This window comes from Leopardus geoffroyi, chromosome E1 (assembly GCF_018350155.1).
Source record: "Leopardus geoffroyi isolate Oge1 chromosome E1, O.geoffroyi_Oge1_pat1.0, whole genome shotgun sequence".
In the NCBI taxonomy this organism is placed as follows: Eukaryota; Metazoa; Chordata; class Mammalia; order Carnivora; family Felidae; genus Leopardus; species Leopardus geoffroyi.
In genome coordinates, this window is record NC_059330.1 from 26,622,236 (window position 1) to 26,635,511 (window position 13,276).

Below are 13,276 nucleotides of genomic sequence, written 5' to 3' on the forward strand. Positions count from 1 at the left end.
CTAATCCACTTCACATTTCATAATTTTAATGGTGAACAAGCTTCGTTCTTTGATGGTGATACAATTTTTTAAAAACCCCAAATCTATTTAGATATTCAAGATGAATGGATCCATCTAGGTAATTAATGGTTTGTTTTTACTTACATAAGCAAGTTTTTTAACTTTGAGCCAAATGCATCTAGGTAGCTGAAAGATTATTACCAAGCTCCGGCTAACCTAATCTATAAATCAAAAGGAAGCTCATTCAAAACCTTCTTCATAAAAGGAATAGAGAGCTGCCATCATCATTGTTGTCACTATAAATAACTCATATGTTTGGAAAGCATTGTATAAAGCACTTAATTGTACATTATATCCTACTGCTCCCATTCTACATTAAAGAAACATGCTCAGAAATATTAGACAACTTTCCTAAAGTAAGACAGCCAGAAAATGGCAGAGCTAAGATTCAAATCTTGGTTATGACTCTTAATAAGTTCTGAACAGACTAGTTCAATAGTAACTACTATATCATTGGGAGTGATTTGCAAAGGCAAATCTACTTGACAATTACGTCACAGAAGAGATTCAAAACATCACAGGACAGTTGAACTAAATGGTTTTCAAGGTCTTAATTCCCACACTGAGATTTTAGGATGCTATGATAAAGGCTTTATGAAGTCTGCATTATAATTTTTTTTAATGTTTATTTCAGAGAGAGAGACAGCATGCATGCAAGCAGGGGAGGGGTAGAAAGAGAGAAGACAGAAAATCTGAAGCAGGCTCCATGCTGACGGCACAAAACCTGACATGGGGCTCAAACCTACAAACAGTGAGATCATGACCCGAGCTAAAGTTGGACACTCAACTGACTGAGCCACCCAGGCACCCCTGCATCATACTTTTATAAGTAAAATAATCAACGTAACAAAAACTAAAATTTCAAAGATAAGACCAAAAAACTCTGTGTTCATTCACAATGTATTTACATTTCGGTGAAGAATAGTATATTTAAAAAAGGTACCTTTCAGACACATCAGGATGTGGCTGAGTGGGAAGTGAAGATGATTCTCCAGAAATCCCAGCTGTTTGTAGAGCTGATGACTGTTGCCCTCCTAGCTGGCCATTCTGAACTGCACTCGCTTGTGTAGACATGGATCCTGTAGCACTACTGTTCATACTGCCAAAGGGTGGAAATGAGGGTAGTTTATTTGATGGTACTCCACTACTCAAGTTGGAGGATGATGAAGATGAAGTTGAAGTTGTGGTCAAAGTTGAATTAGCTGTGGCAACTGAAGAAGACATGGCAACACCTGAAGTCATTGTCATAGTGCTACTTGCTGCAGATGCTAGGGTGGCAGATGGAGTATTAGCATTTCCAGTATTTGTCATCTGAGGTGGAGTAATCAAAGATTGACTTGTAGGGGCAACTAAATTTGGCTGGGAGAGTAGAGAGTTGTCCAAAGGCTGGGAAGCAAGATAAGGACCTAAAGATAATAAAAACAGGCAGTATATTTAATTCTTTATTTAACTGATTGGTTCTTTTTTTATTCTACTATGTGAATAATTATCTAGTTGATGCTTTTTTAAATCACCCTCCCTTAGTTACTTGCTAGCAGTGTAGCAGATATAAGCTTTTTATTTCCCCCCAGAAACTGAAGAAACAAATTTTAAATGGAATTGAAAAAGCCAGCATTTTCATACAAAATAAAGAAATGGTTCCTATGAAAGTATAACAAAATTATATTTACTAGGCATAATTAGATGAAAATAATATCGAGCAAATTTTCATCAAACCATTCAAAGGGTTCCTAATATTGAGTGAATTGGGAGCTAACAAGATATAAATAAAATAGAAAATGTTATTATGGGATTCATATTATCAGGATGTCTAATGAGGCTCAATATTTTGGTTCTGTGTTTCCTTGGATTAAGTCTAAAGTAAGTCCATTGATATTTAAGTCAATGTTAATTCAAGGGTGTTAAAAGCAGTCTTAAATAGATGTCATTTTCTTAGTTCCAACAAAGAACTGTTTCTTGGTGTTGTAGAGGTAACAACAAGTCATTTTATCTCTAAACCAATAATAAATCTTAATGTTAATAAGCTTAAATAAAAACACAAATTCATCAGATCCAAAAGAAGCAAAAGAAATTGTTTATACCCTCAATTTCTTCTTACCTGATAGAATCCCTATTTTGGGAATCAGCAAACTTTCTCTGTAAAGGGTCAGACAGTAAATATTTTGGGTTTTGTGGGTCTCACAGTCTCTGTCACAACTATTCAGCTCTGATGATATAGCACAAAAGCAGCCAAACAATATGTAAATGAGCATGGCTGGGTTCCAATAAAAGTTTATTTACAAAAACAGCTAATACACTAAAGCTACACTTTGCTACCACTGATCTTATAAAATAAATGCAAATTTAGTACCTAAGTCATATCTGCAGACTTGTGCATAAAGCTTGAGTTTAGAAAATGCTTCATTGTTACCATCAGCTGCCTGAGAGAACCATTCTGCTACCAACTTTTCTGATAGTTTCTTTGATGCAGTAGATCCAACTCTCATGATCCCATCTGTCAACAGTCGAGAAATAGGTCTATGCTGACCTAGTCGACAGGACTAGAGATATACATAAAGAAAACAGAATCAGTGAATTTACTATAGTATTTGAGCACACGTTATAAAATAAAGCATTTAATTTATTTTTACTTATTTTTTAAAATATCTCTTACATATTTTAAATAATTATTTATTCATTTATTTTTATGTAATCTCTACACCCAACATGGGGCTCCAACTCACAAGCCCAAGATCAAGAGCCACATGCTCTAACAACTGAGCTAGCTAAGAGCATTTAAGTTATTTAAAGTAAGCTTTATAATTTATAATTAACATTTGGAATAAAAATATCAAGAGTGAAACGGTACATCTTTTTGTCTTTCACATGAGAAATCCAAATTAAACTATCTCCAATGAAATAAAACACCTAGATGGCACAAGAACCATAGTTTGAAGAATGAAAACTTGCAGAATACAGATATACCTGACCATAAAAATGCACATATATCCCAGTCAAATCAAAATAAAAACTGTATATACATTATGAATTTGCCAGCTCTCCCTCCAATTCTATGGGCCACTGATGTCTATTATAAGAAGCCCAATATCAAATAAGTTTGTAATACTAAATTAAGAAAATATAAAGAGGATTTCTTTACTCTTAAGACTTTCAAAGGCTTTAATAATCTAATATGAATAGTGAATCTCTAAAAAAGTAATATAAAGCATAATGTTTCCCCAGAGCTATTTAATCATGGAACTTTTGTCTGGAGAGACTTTGCAGAAAAAGTAACACTCTTTGGGAAATAATTATTTCCCAAACACACTACAGATGACTTGCAATTAAATGGAACATTTATAAGGAACTAAACTAACACAAACTAACAATTCAGATTGTCAAATTAAATTTTAAGGACTGGATTTCCAACATTTGTAGGAAAAGAAAGGTATAATCAAGTAAGGCTTTATGTCCTGTACCACTTAAAATTTGTAATCACTGCACTCATGATGGCTACAACATGAGAATTATAACTTTAAGAAGATCAGTCAAGAATTTCAAAAAAAAAATAATGATCATAGAGAAATCTAGCACAGCTTTATTTTATGAAAGTGAGGCCTAGTGTCAGTACCTGAGGTCCTAGAGAATCAGGACTAGAATTTTCATAAATGTAATTTTTTCCTGGCTATTTAATACTACCCTTTGTTTCAGAAAAAAGATGATCATAAAAGGTACATATATGCCCTTGAAGGTTTTTCCCCAATACAGCAATTTCTACTGTGACACATGGCACACATATCCAACAAAGGGTCCCGGTCTAATGCTGTGAAGAATATAACTGGCTAGTATGAGAACTACACAACTAGTCTCACATCATTATTATTCTGTACAATCAACTGAACTGCCCAGTATATTTCATATATAAACATACAAATTATAGTCTTAAAATGCTACCTCTTTTTAAACACCTACCTCATATATTGCAGTGAGGTCTCTAAAAAAGCTTTTGGCTCCATTTAACAAGGCTTCATTTTCTGGACATAGTACAACATAGGCTATATCTCTTTGAGATCCATAGGGTTCCAGCATAAGTCTCTCCCAATAAGGGAGTGCAAATGGAGAAAGCACCAGAAAATCATAATCATAACCCAACAAAAACGTAGGGATTGGCAGTGGTTCTGGGGATTCATCAGTTCCTAAATAAGAAAATCAGATTTTAAGAAAACATTTTACAGCAGTTACATGTTTTTTTTTTTTTTTTAATGTTTATTCATTTTTAAGACTGAGAGAGAGAGAGAGAGAGAGAGAGCACATGAGCATGTGTGCAGGTGGGGGAGGGGAAGAGAGAGATGGGAACAGAGGATCTGAAGTGGGCTCTGTGCTGACAGCAGCGAGCCCAATGTAGGACTTGAACTCATGAACTGTGAGATCATGACCTGAGCTGAAGTCGGATGCTCAAGTAAGATACCCAGGTGCCTCTGTCTTCTTTTTTATTTAAATGTCAAAATTACTGAAGTCATTATTAGAAGTAATTAAAGACAAAAACATGTAAAGCCAATGACTGAGACGCGTCCACAGTTAGGCATTTGCTAAATGATCTTTATAAAACATATGATTTATACCTCATTTAAATGTAAATCCATTGGAGCACCTGGGTGGCTCAGTTGGTTGAGCTTTTGACTTCAGCTCAGTTCAAGATCTGCTGGTTCACGTTTGAGCCGCACATCGGGATCTCTGCTGTCAGTACAGAGCCCTATTCAGATCCTGTCCTCCCTCCTTCTCTCTGCCCCTCCCCCACTAAAGCTCACACACTCTCTCTCAAAAACAAATAAACTTAAAAAAAATAAGTGTAAAAAAATTAATTTAGAATGAAAAAAGAAGTACAAAAGAAAACATGGAAGAGGAGTTTTATTTTTTATAAATTTGGACTGGGGAAAGCCCTTCTAAGCATAACATAAAAACCTGTCCATTTAAAAGTTGATTAATCTGGGGAGCCTTGGTGGCTCAGTTGATTAAACGTCTGACTCTTGATTTCAGCTCAGGTCATAATCTCATTGTCATGGGATGAGCCACACATCAGGCTCTGTGCTGACAGCACGAAGCCTGCTTGGGATTCATTCTCTCCCTCCCTCCCTCCCTCTCTCTCTCTCTCTCTCAAAATAAATAAATAAACATTTTTTAAAAAGAGTTAATTATTATAACTACATAAATTTTAAAATTTGGCACAAAAAGCATTATACAAAAGCCAAATGATTAAACAATGAATTGGAAAAAAGATGTGCAATACATATGACAAAAGGTTCATTTCCTTACCATATAAAGGGGACTTATAAATCCCTAAGAAATGATCAACAACCTAACAGAAAAATGGGTAAAGGATATGAACAAAATCCACAGAAACAAATATACATAAAAAGATCTCAATCTCATTAAGAGAAGGCAAATTAAAATGGTGAACAGTTATAACATTTACTATGTGCTAGATACTGTTCAAAGATCTTTACATATATTAACTCTTTTAATCCACACAAAAACCATGAGGCAGATACTAACATTAACCTCAGTTTTAAATTTTATTTTGAGAGAGAGACAGAGAGAGAGAGAGAGAGCGTGCGTAAACAAAGGAGGAGCAGAGAGAGTGAGAGAGAGCGAGCCAGAGAGAGACAGGGAGAGAATATCCCAAACAGGCTCCACACTCAGTCCGGAGTCCAATGTGGCACTTGATCCCACCAACCATGAGATCATGACCTGAGCCGAAATCAACAGTTGGGACACTTAACTGAGGCACCCAGGTGCCTCCAAACATATTTTAAAAGCTCCAATTACTCCCACCTTTCAGAGACAATCTTCAATAGATAGTTCAAGTATTTTTTTTTTAAGTTTATTTATTTATTTTGGGAGAGAAACAGAGACCACGCAAGTCGGGGAGGAGGAGGAGGAGGAGAGAGAGAGAGAGAGAGAGAGAGAGAGAGAGGGAGGGAGGGAGGGAGGGAGAGAGAGAATGCCAAGCAGACTTTGAGCGGACAGCGTAGAGCCTGACGTGGGGCTCAAACTCACGAAACTGCAAGATCATGACCTGACCCAAAACCAAGAGTAGGACACTTAACCAACTGAAGCACCCAGGCACCCCAATAATTCAATAATTATTCAAGTATTTTGAACGTTCTCTTTCTTTACAGATGACCATAAATCTACTGTGTACCATAAACATATATATGTATATATATATGTATATATATATATATATATATATATATACATATATATGTATATGTTTTTTAAAGATTTTATATATATGTATATGTTTTTTAAAGATTTTTAAGTAATCTCTACACCCAATGTGGGACCTGAACTCACACCCTGAGATCAAGAGCCACATGCTTCACCTATTGAGCCAGCCAGGTGCCTCTAACTGTGTACCACATTGAGTATTCCTTTGCTACTCCTACAACCAGCAAATTTCTTCTCGTTTCCCCCCTTTTGTGCAAATGAAGAACTCGGGGTCTTTTATCACTACTATTATCCCCTCCATTTGCCCCATTTTTCATTCAATTTTGTAAAATGATAATTTGCAACGAAAGCAATGTTCATTTTAAAAAATTGTGGCAGTATGATTCTTTCTTTCAAAAATCTTAGATTTCATAAAATCTCACTGGTCAGTCTAGCCTGTATAAATAGATCTAGGTGAGGCTGTTCTTTCTGAAGAGGGGTTGGAGAACCCAGTAAACTGAATGTTGGAAATGTTCAAACAAAGGTTAGGACTGACCACACTGGCATTAAGCCAAGCAAATGCTACAAAAATATTTTTAAAAGACGAATGTGCTTATTCTAAGTTAGGCACAAAAATGGAGGACTAAAATAAAACCAGTCAATACACATTACTATAAATTACTTACCATAAGAGCCTCGGCCAGCCATTTTATGAAATTGTTGCCAAGTAAGAGGACCTTGAACTCCCCAAGGCCTTACTGTTCTTTTTTTCTGAATAGCATCCTGAAGAACTGGCTGAAGAGATAGGAGCATTCGAAGTATATCCTGTGAGCACTGCATACTCACATCTACAACCATTAAAAAAGAAAAAAGTAAGAATTACTATTGCCAACACAAAGAACTTTTTTTTTTAATGTTTATTTTTGAGAGTAGGGGAGGGGCAGAAAAATAGAGACACACCGAATCCTGAGTAGGTTCCAGGCTCTGAGCTGTCAGCACAGAGCCTGACACAGGGCTGACACAGGGCTCAACCCCACAGGTCGTGAGATCATGACCTGAGCTGAAGTCAGACACTTAGTCGACTGAGCCACCCAGGCACCCCAAGAAATAAAATCTTAAAAAAACAAATACATGAAAGAAAGTTCAACTTTCATCATCAAGATTAAGCATCTGTGCAGAAAACTGTATTAGTTTTGATCTCAAATGATCTGTAGAAATGGTTCTTCTAGATCCTTACCAATGAACAGACGTATTGAAAGTTCTTGTAACTCATCTCCACAAAAAAGTTAATCATTAGCTCACTAACCAATTTATAAATTAATCAAAAAATTTCTTCCTTTTTGCATTTGTTTTGGATGATTTTGGTAGTTTAGGAGAAAGAACTCTACCTCACAGTGAAATGAGTTATAAATTGTGTACCTTAGTTACTACCACTATGGTAAAATGATCTGATAGAGAAGACTAGTTACATTGACTAAAATTTAATTTGGAAAGTAAACAGTAACAATTTTGAAATACAGAACTTATACAGTAACAGACAACTTGCTCACACTATAAAAAGTGTTATAATATCCACAGATATTTTGTAAACCTGGATTACAGATTTATAGATTATCACATTATCATGACCTGCATTTCTGACCCACTATCAGAATGGGTATGAAAGATGTTGCTCTTAAATATCAAAAGGCTTTAAAAAAAAAAAAATCACTAAATGTTACTGATATACTTAATCTGCTCCCCCAGTAGGTTTAGTTGTAGCATTAAACATGCTTGAGTACTTTTACAGTAAGTCATTTAACTTTAGTTCATTATTATTATTGCCTAATTTATTATATCTGGCTTTCATTCCCTATATCTAAATAGCATATGAATTAGAAGTAATTTAATTTCAAATATACTGCTTAATAACTTATGCTTAAATAAACTACTGTATACACAATAGAATATATAGTCAGTAAAGTAACAACAGAGCTATCTGAAATGGACTGACTTACACGCTGGTAAAGCAAAAGCAAGTTATAAAATTATCTATAGAGGATATTTTACACAAATAGTATAAAATATAAATGTGTATTCACATAAAATGAAATCTAGAAAAAGTTGCTATTGGCTAAGGTGGTTTGTCATAATCACATGGGAACTTTTTAAAAACATATGCAGAGGGGTGCCTGGGTGGCTTGGTCGGTTAAGCATCCGACTTCGGCTCAGGTCATGATCTCGCAGTCCGTGAGTTCGAGCCCCGCATCGGGCTCTGTGCTGACAGCTCAGAGCCTGGAGCCTGTTTCAGATTCTGTGTCTCCCTCTCTCTGTGACCCTCCCCCGTTCATGCTCTGTCTCTCTCTGTCTCAAAAATAAATAAACGTTAAAAAAAAAAAAAATTTAAAAACATGCAGAGCTACCCTGAGAAATTCTGACCTGGGTTTAGCTCAGGAATTTGTATTTTGAATACTTTTTCATTCTTTTAGAAAGTATATTTATTTAAGACCTACTATGGGCCAAGAATTATGTTAGCTGCAAGAAATATACTGTGTAAATTAATTCTTATTTACATCTTGAGGGATCTTATAATCTTGTGGGGGAGACGGACATGAAAAAGAATATAAATGTATATAGTGACAAGTGCCAAGTCTCTATTTAAGCTGAAGCCTGTTTCGAAAGCAATGATTAAAAGGCTATAAAACAATTTTTAAGAGGGATCATGAAAGATAGCACATAGATCAGTAGAAACATTACTGAACACCCAGAAATCTCACATTTATGGTCAATTTATTCTTGACAGGGCATCAAGACAAATTAACAGGGAAAGAATCTTATTGACAAATGGTTCTGTTGACAGGTAGATATTCACATGCAAAAGAATAAAGCTAGACCCCTTCCTTACACCTAATACAAAAGTTAATTAGGAATTTATTACATTCCCATATATAAGTGCTACAAGTATAAAACTCTTAGAAATAAAAACGCAGGAATACATATTCATGACTTAGGGTTAGGAAAAAGCCTTTGTAGATGGGATGCCAAAGCACAAGCAATGAGAGAGTAAGTATGCTGAACTTCATTAAAGCTAAAATTTTTTCTGCTTTGGGGCACGTGGGTGGCTCAGTTGGTTAAGCATCCAACTCTTGGTTTCAGCTCAGGTCATGATCTCATGTTTTGTGAGTTCAAGTCCCATGTCAGGCTCAGTGATGACAGTGCGGAGCCTGCATAGGATTGTCTCTTAAAATAAATTAACTTAAAAAAAAACAAACAGCTCTTCTACCTCAAAGCATACTGTTAACAAAGTGAAAAGACAACCCAGAGAACAGGAGAAAACATTTGCGAATCATGTATCCGACAAGGGACATGTATCCAGAACATGTAAAGAACTCTTATAGGGGCACCTGGGTGACTCAGTCGGTTAAGCATTCGACTTCGGCTCAGGTCATGATCCTGTGGTTTGTGGGTTTGAGCCCCGCATTGGGCTTTGTGCTGACAGCTCAAAGCCTGAAGCCTGCCTCGAATTCTGTGTCTCCTTCTCTGCCCCTCCCCGTCTCACACTTTCTCTCAAAAATAAAAAGTTAAAAAAATAGTAACTCTTACAACTCAATGATGAAAGGATAAAAAGTCTAATTACAAAATGAACAAAGGTTCTGAAAAGATAATTCTCCAAAGATATACAAATGGACAACAAGCACATGAAAAGTCATTAGGGAAATGCAAATCACAGCCACAATGAGATAATACTTCACAGTCACTACAATGACTGTAATAAAAAAAGACACAAAATGACAAGTGTTAATGAGGATGTGGAGAAAGGAGAACCCCACACACTGCTGGTGGGAATGTAAAATGGTGCTTTGGAAAACACCTGGCAGTTCCTCAAAAGGTAAAACAGAGTTCTATGACCCAGCAAGTCCACACATTGAGTAATGAAAACATGTTCACATAAAAACTTGTACACACATATTCATACCAGCATTATTCATAATAGCCAAACAGTAGAAACACTCCAAATATCCATCATCAGATGAAAGGATAAATAAAGTATGGTATACCTGGATACAACAGAGTATTATTTGGCAATAAAAAGCAATTACGGGGAGCCTGGGTGGCTCAGTTGGTTGAACACCCAACTCCTGATTTCAGCTCAAGTCATGATCTCACGGTTTGTAAGTTTGAGCCCCCACTGGGCTCTAAGCTGACAGTGCAAAGCCTTTTTGGGATTCGTTCTCTTTCCCTCTCTCTGTCCCTCGCCTGCTCATGCTCTCTCTCTCTCAAATAAATCTTTAAAAATTTTTTCAAAAAAAAAAGCAATTAAGTACTAATGCATGCTACATGGATGATCTTTGAGAACACTATGCTAAGTGAAAGAAATCAATCATAAAAGACTACGGTATGATTATATTTATGCAAAATGTACTAAAAAATCTGTATACAGAGAATGTAGGGGCACCTGGGTGGCTCAGTCGGTTGAACGTCCAACTTCAGCTCAGGTCATGACATTGTGGTCCATGAGTTCAAGCCCCGTATCAGGCTCTGTGCTGACAACTCAGGGCCTGGAGCCTGCTTCTGATTCTGTCCTCCCTCTCTCTCTGCCCCTCCCCCACTCACACTCTCTCAAAAAATGAATGTTAAAAAAAATTTCATATAGAGAGAATATAGTTGACTGGCATGGAAAGGGAGGGTTTGGAGGGAACTTCTAATGGGTATGAGGTTCCTTTTCATGGTGATGAAATGTAAAATTGACTGATGATGGCTATACAACTCCATGAATACATACCTTGCTTTACTGTGTTTCACAAATACTGCATTTTTTTAATAGACTGACAGTTTGTAGCAACCCTGCAACGAGCAGGTCTATTGGTGTCATTTTTCCAATAGCATTTGCTTACTTCATGTCTCTGTGTCACATTTTGGTAATCCTCCCAATATTTCAAAGTTTTTCATTGTTATTACATTTGTTATGGTGATCTGTGATCCATTAATGATCTTTGATGTTACTATTATAAATTTAGGGGGCACCACGAACCATTCTCACATAAGGCAACAAACCTAATAAATGTTGTGTGTGTTCTGCCCTACAACTGGCTTTTCCCCCTCTCTCCCTCTCTTTGGGCCTCTTTATTCCCTGTGACACAACAATATTGAAATTAGACCAATTAATAACCTTACAGTGGCCACTAAGTATTCAAGTGAATGGAAGAGTTGTACTTTAAGTCAAAAGCTAGAAATTATTAAACGTAGTGAGGAAGGTATGTTGAAAGCCCACACAGGCTGAAAGCTAGGCCTCTTGCACCAAATAGCCAAATTGTGAAAGCAAAGGAAAAGTTGAAGAAAATTACAAGTGCTACTCCAGTGAACACACAAATGATTTTAAAAAATCAGTCTGTTAGCTGATATGGAGAAAGTTTTAGTGGTCTGGATAGAACACAACATGTCCTTAAGCCAAAGCCTAATCCAGAGCAAGACCCTAACTTTTTTCAATTCTGTGAAGGCTGAAGAGAGGTGAAGAAATTGCCAAAGAAAAGTCTGAAGCTAGCAGAAGTTGGTTCATGAAGTTTAAGCAAAGAAGCCATCTCCATAACACCAAACTGCAAGGTGAAGCAGTAAGGCTGTTTAAGTTAACTTCCTGCAGCAAGTTATCCAGAAGATCTAGCTAAGAAAATTAATGAAGATGGCTACACTAAATAATAGATTTTTCTTTTAATGTTTATTTTTTTATTTAGAGAGTTAGAGAGCAAGCGCAAGTTGGGGAGTGGCAGAGAGAGAGAGAGAGAGAGAGAGAATCCCAAGCAGGCCTCATGTTGTCAATACAGAGCCTGACATGGGGCTTGATCCCATAATCCACAAGATCACGACCTAAGCCGAAATCAAGAGTCAGACGCTTAACTGACTGAGCCACCCAGGAGCCCCAAATAATAGATTTTTCAATGCAGATGAAACAACCTTCTATTGGAAGAAGATATCATTTAGGGCTTTCATAGCTAGAGAGAAGTTAATGCCAAGTCAAAGGACTTGCTGTCTTTCTTGTTAAGGGCTAATGTGGTTGGTGACATTAAGTTGAAACCAATGCTCATTTACCATTCTGAAAATCCTAGGGCCCTTAAAAATTAAAAAAAGAAAATAAAAAGAATTATGTTTAATCTTCTCTGCCCTGGAGCTATAAAATGAACAAAGCCTGGGTGATAGCACGTCGTTTACCTCATGATTTACTGAACATTTTAAGTCCACTGCTGAGATCTATTGCTCAGAAAAAAAGATTCCTTTCAAAATATGACTGCTCAGTCTATAGCCATTTGACCCTGAACACGCCCAATCTCCTCAAAATATGACTGCTCAATGACAATGCACCTGGTTACCCAAGAGCTCTAATGGAGAAGTACGAGATTAATGTTGTTTTCATCCCTGCTAACACAACATGCATTCTGTGGCTCATGGATTAAGGATCAAGTCTTATTTATTTAAGAAATAATTTCATAATGTTATAGCTGCCATAGATAGTGATTCCTTTGATGGATCTGGGCAAAATAATTGAAAAGCTTCTGGAAATGATTCACCACTCTAGATGTCACTTAGAAACATTTGTGATTCATGGGAAGAGGTCAAAAAACAGCATTAACAGGAGTTTGGAAAAAGCTGATTGCAACCCTCATGGATGACTCTGAGAGATTCAAGACTTCATTGGAGATGAGGTGGAAATACAGAACTAGAATTAGATGTGACTGAATTGCTTGAATCTCATGATAAAACTTTAATGGATGAGAAGTTGCTTCTTATTTTTGAAACAGAATCTACTTTCAGTGAAGATGTTTTGAAGATTGTTGAAATGACAACAAAGGATTTAGAATATTACATATTCTAAATATATATATATACTTTGTTGGTAAAGTAGCAGCAGAATTTGAGAGGATTGACTCCAATTCTGAAGGTTCCACTGTGGATAAAGTGCTATCAAACAGCACCTCCTACTACAGAGAAACTGTTTATGAAAGAAGACTCAATCAATGTGGCAAATCTCACTGTTGTTCTCATTTTAAGAAATTGC

General features: G+C 36.4%; 1 protein-coding gene across 2 annotated transcripts in view; it reads right to left on the reverse strand.

The window, feature by feature from the left end:
* MED13 (mediator complex subunit 13) overlaps positions 1 to 13,276 on the reverse strand; it is a 111,984-nt gene that overhangs the window by 19,235 nt on the left and 79,473 nt on the right. For both annotated transcript variants that reach the window (XR_006715343.1, XM_045490625.1), the window contains exons 17-20: positions 6,936 to 7,097; positions 4,012 to 4,235; positions 2,411 to 2,600; positions 1,004 to 1,466 (exon numbers count right to left, since the gene is read on the reverse strand). Coding sequence is in view for 1 of the 2 variants with exons in the window: in XM_045490625.1 (XP_045346581.1) it covers positions 1,004 to 1,466; positions 2,411 to 2,600; positions 4,012 to 4,235; positions 6,936 to 7,097 (1,039 nt within the window). In the remaining variant the exon portion in view is untranslated. The remainder of the gene's footprint in view (positions 1 to 1,003; positions 1,467 to 2,410; positions 2,601 to 4,011; positions 4,236 to 6,935; positions 7,098 to 13,276) is intronic.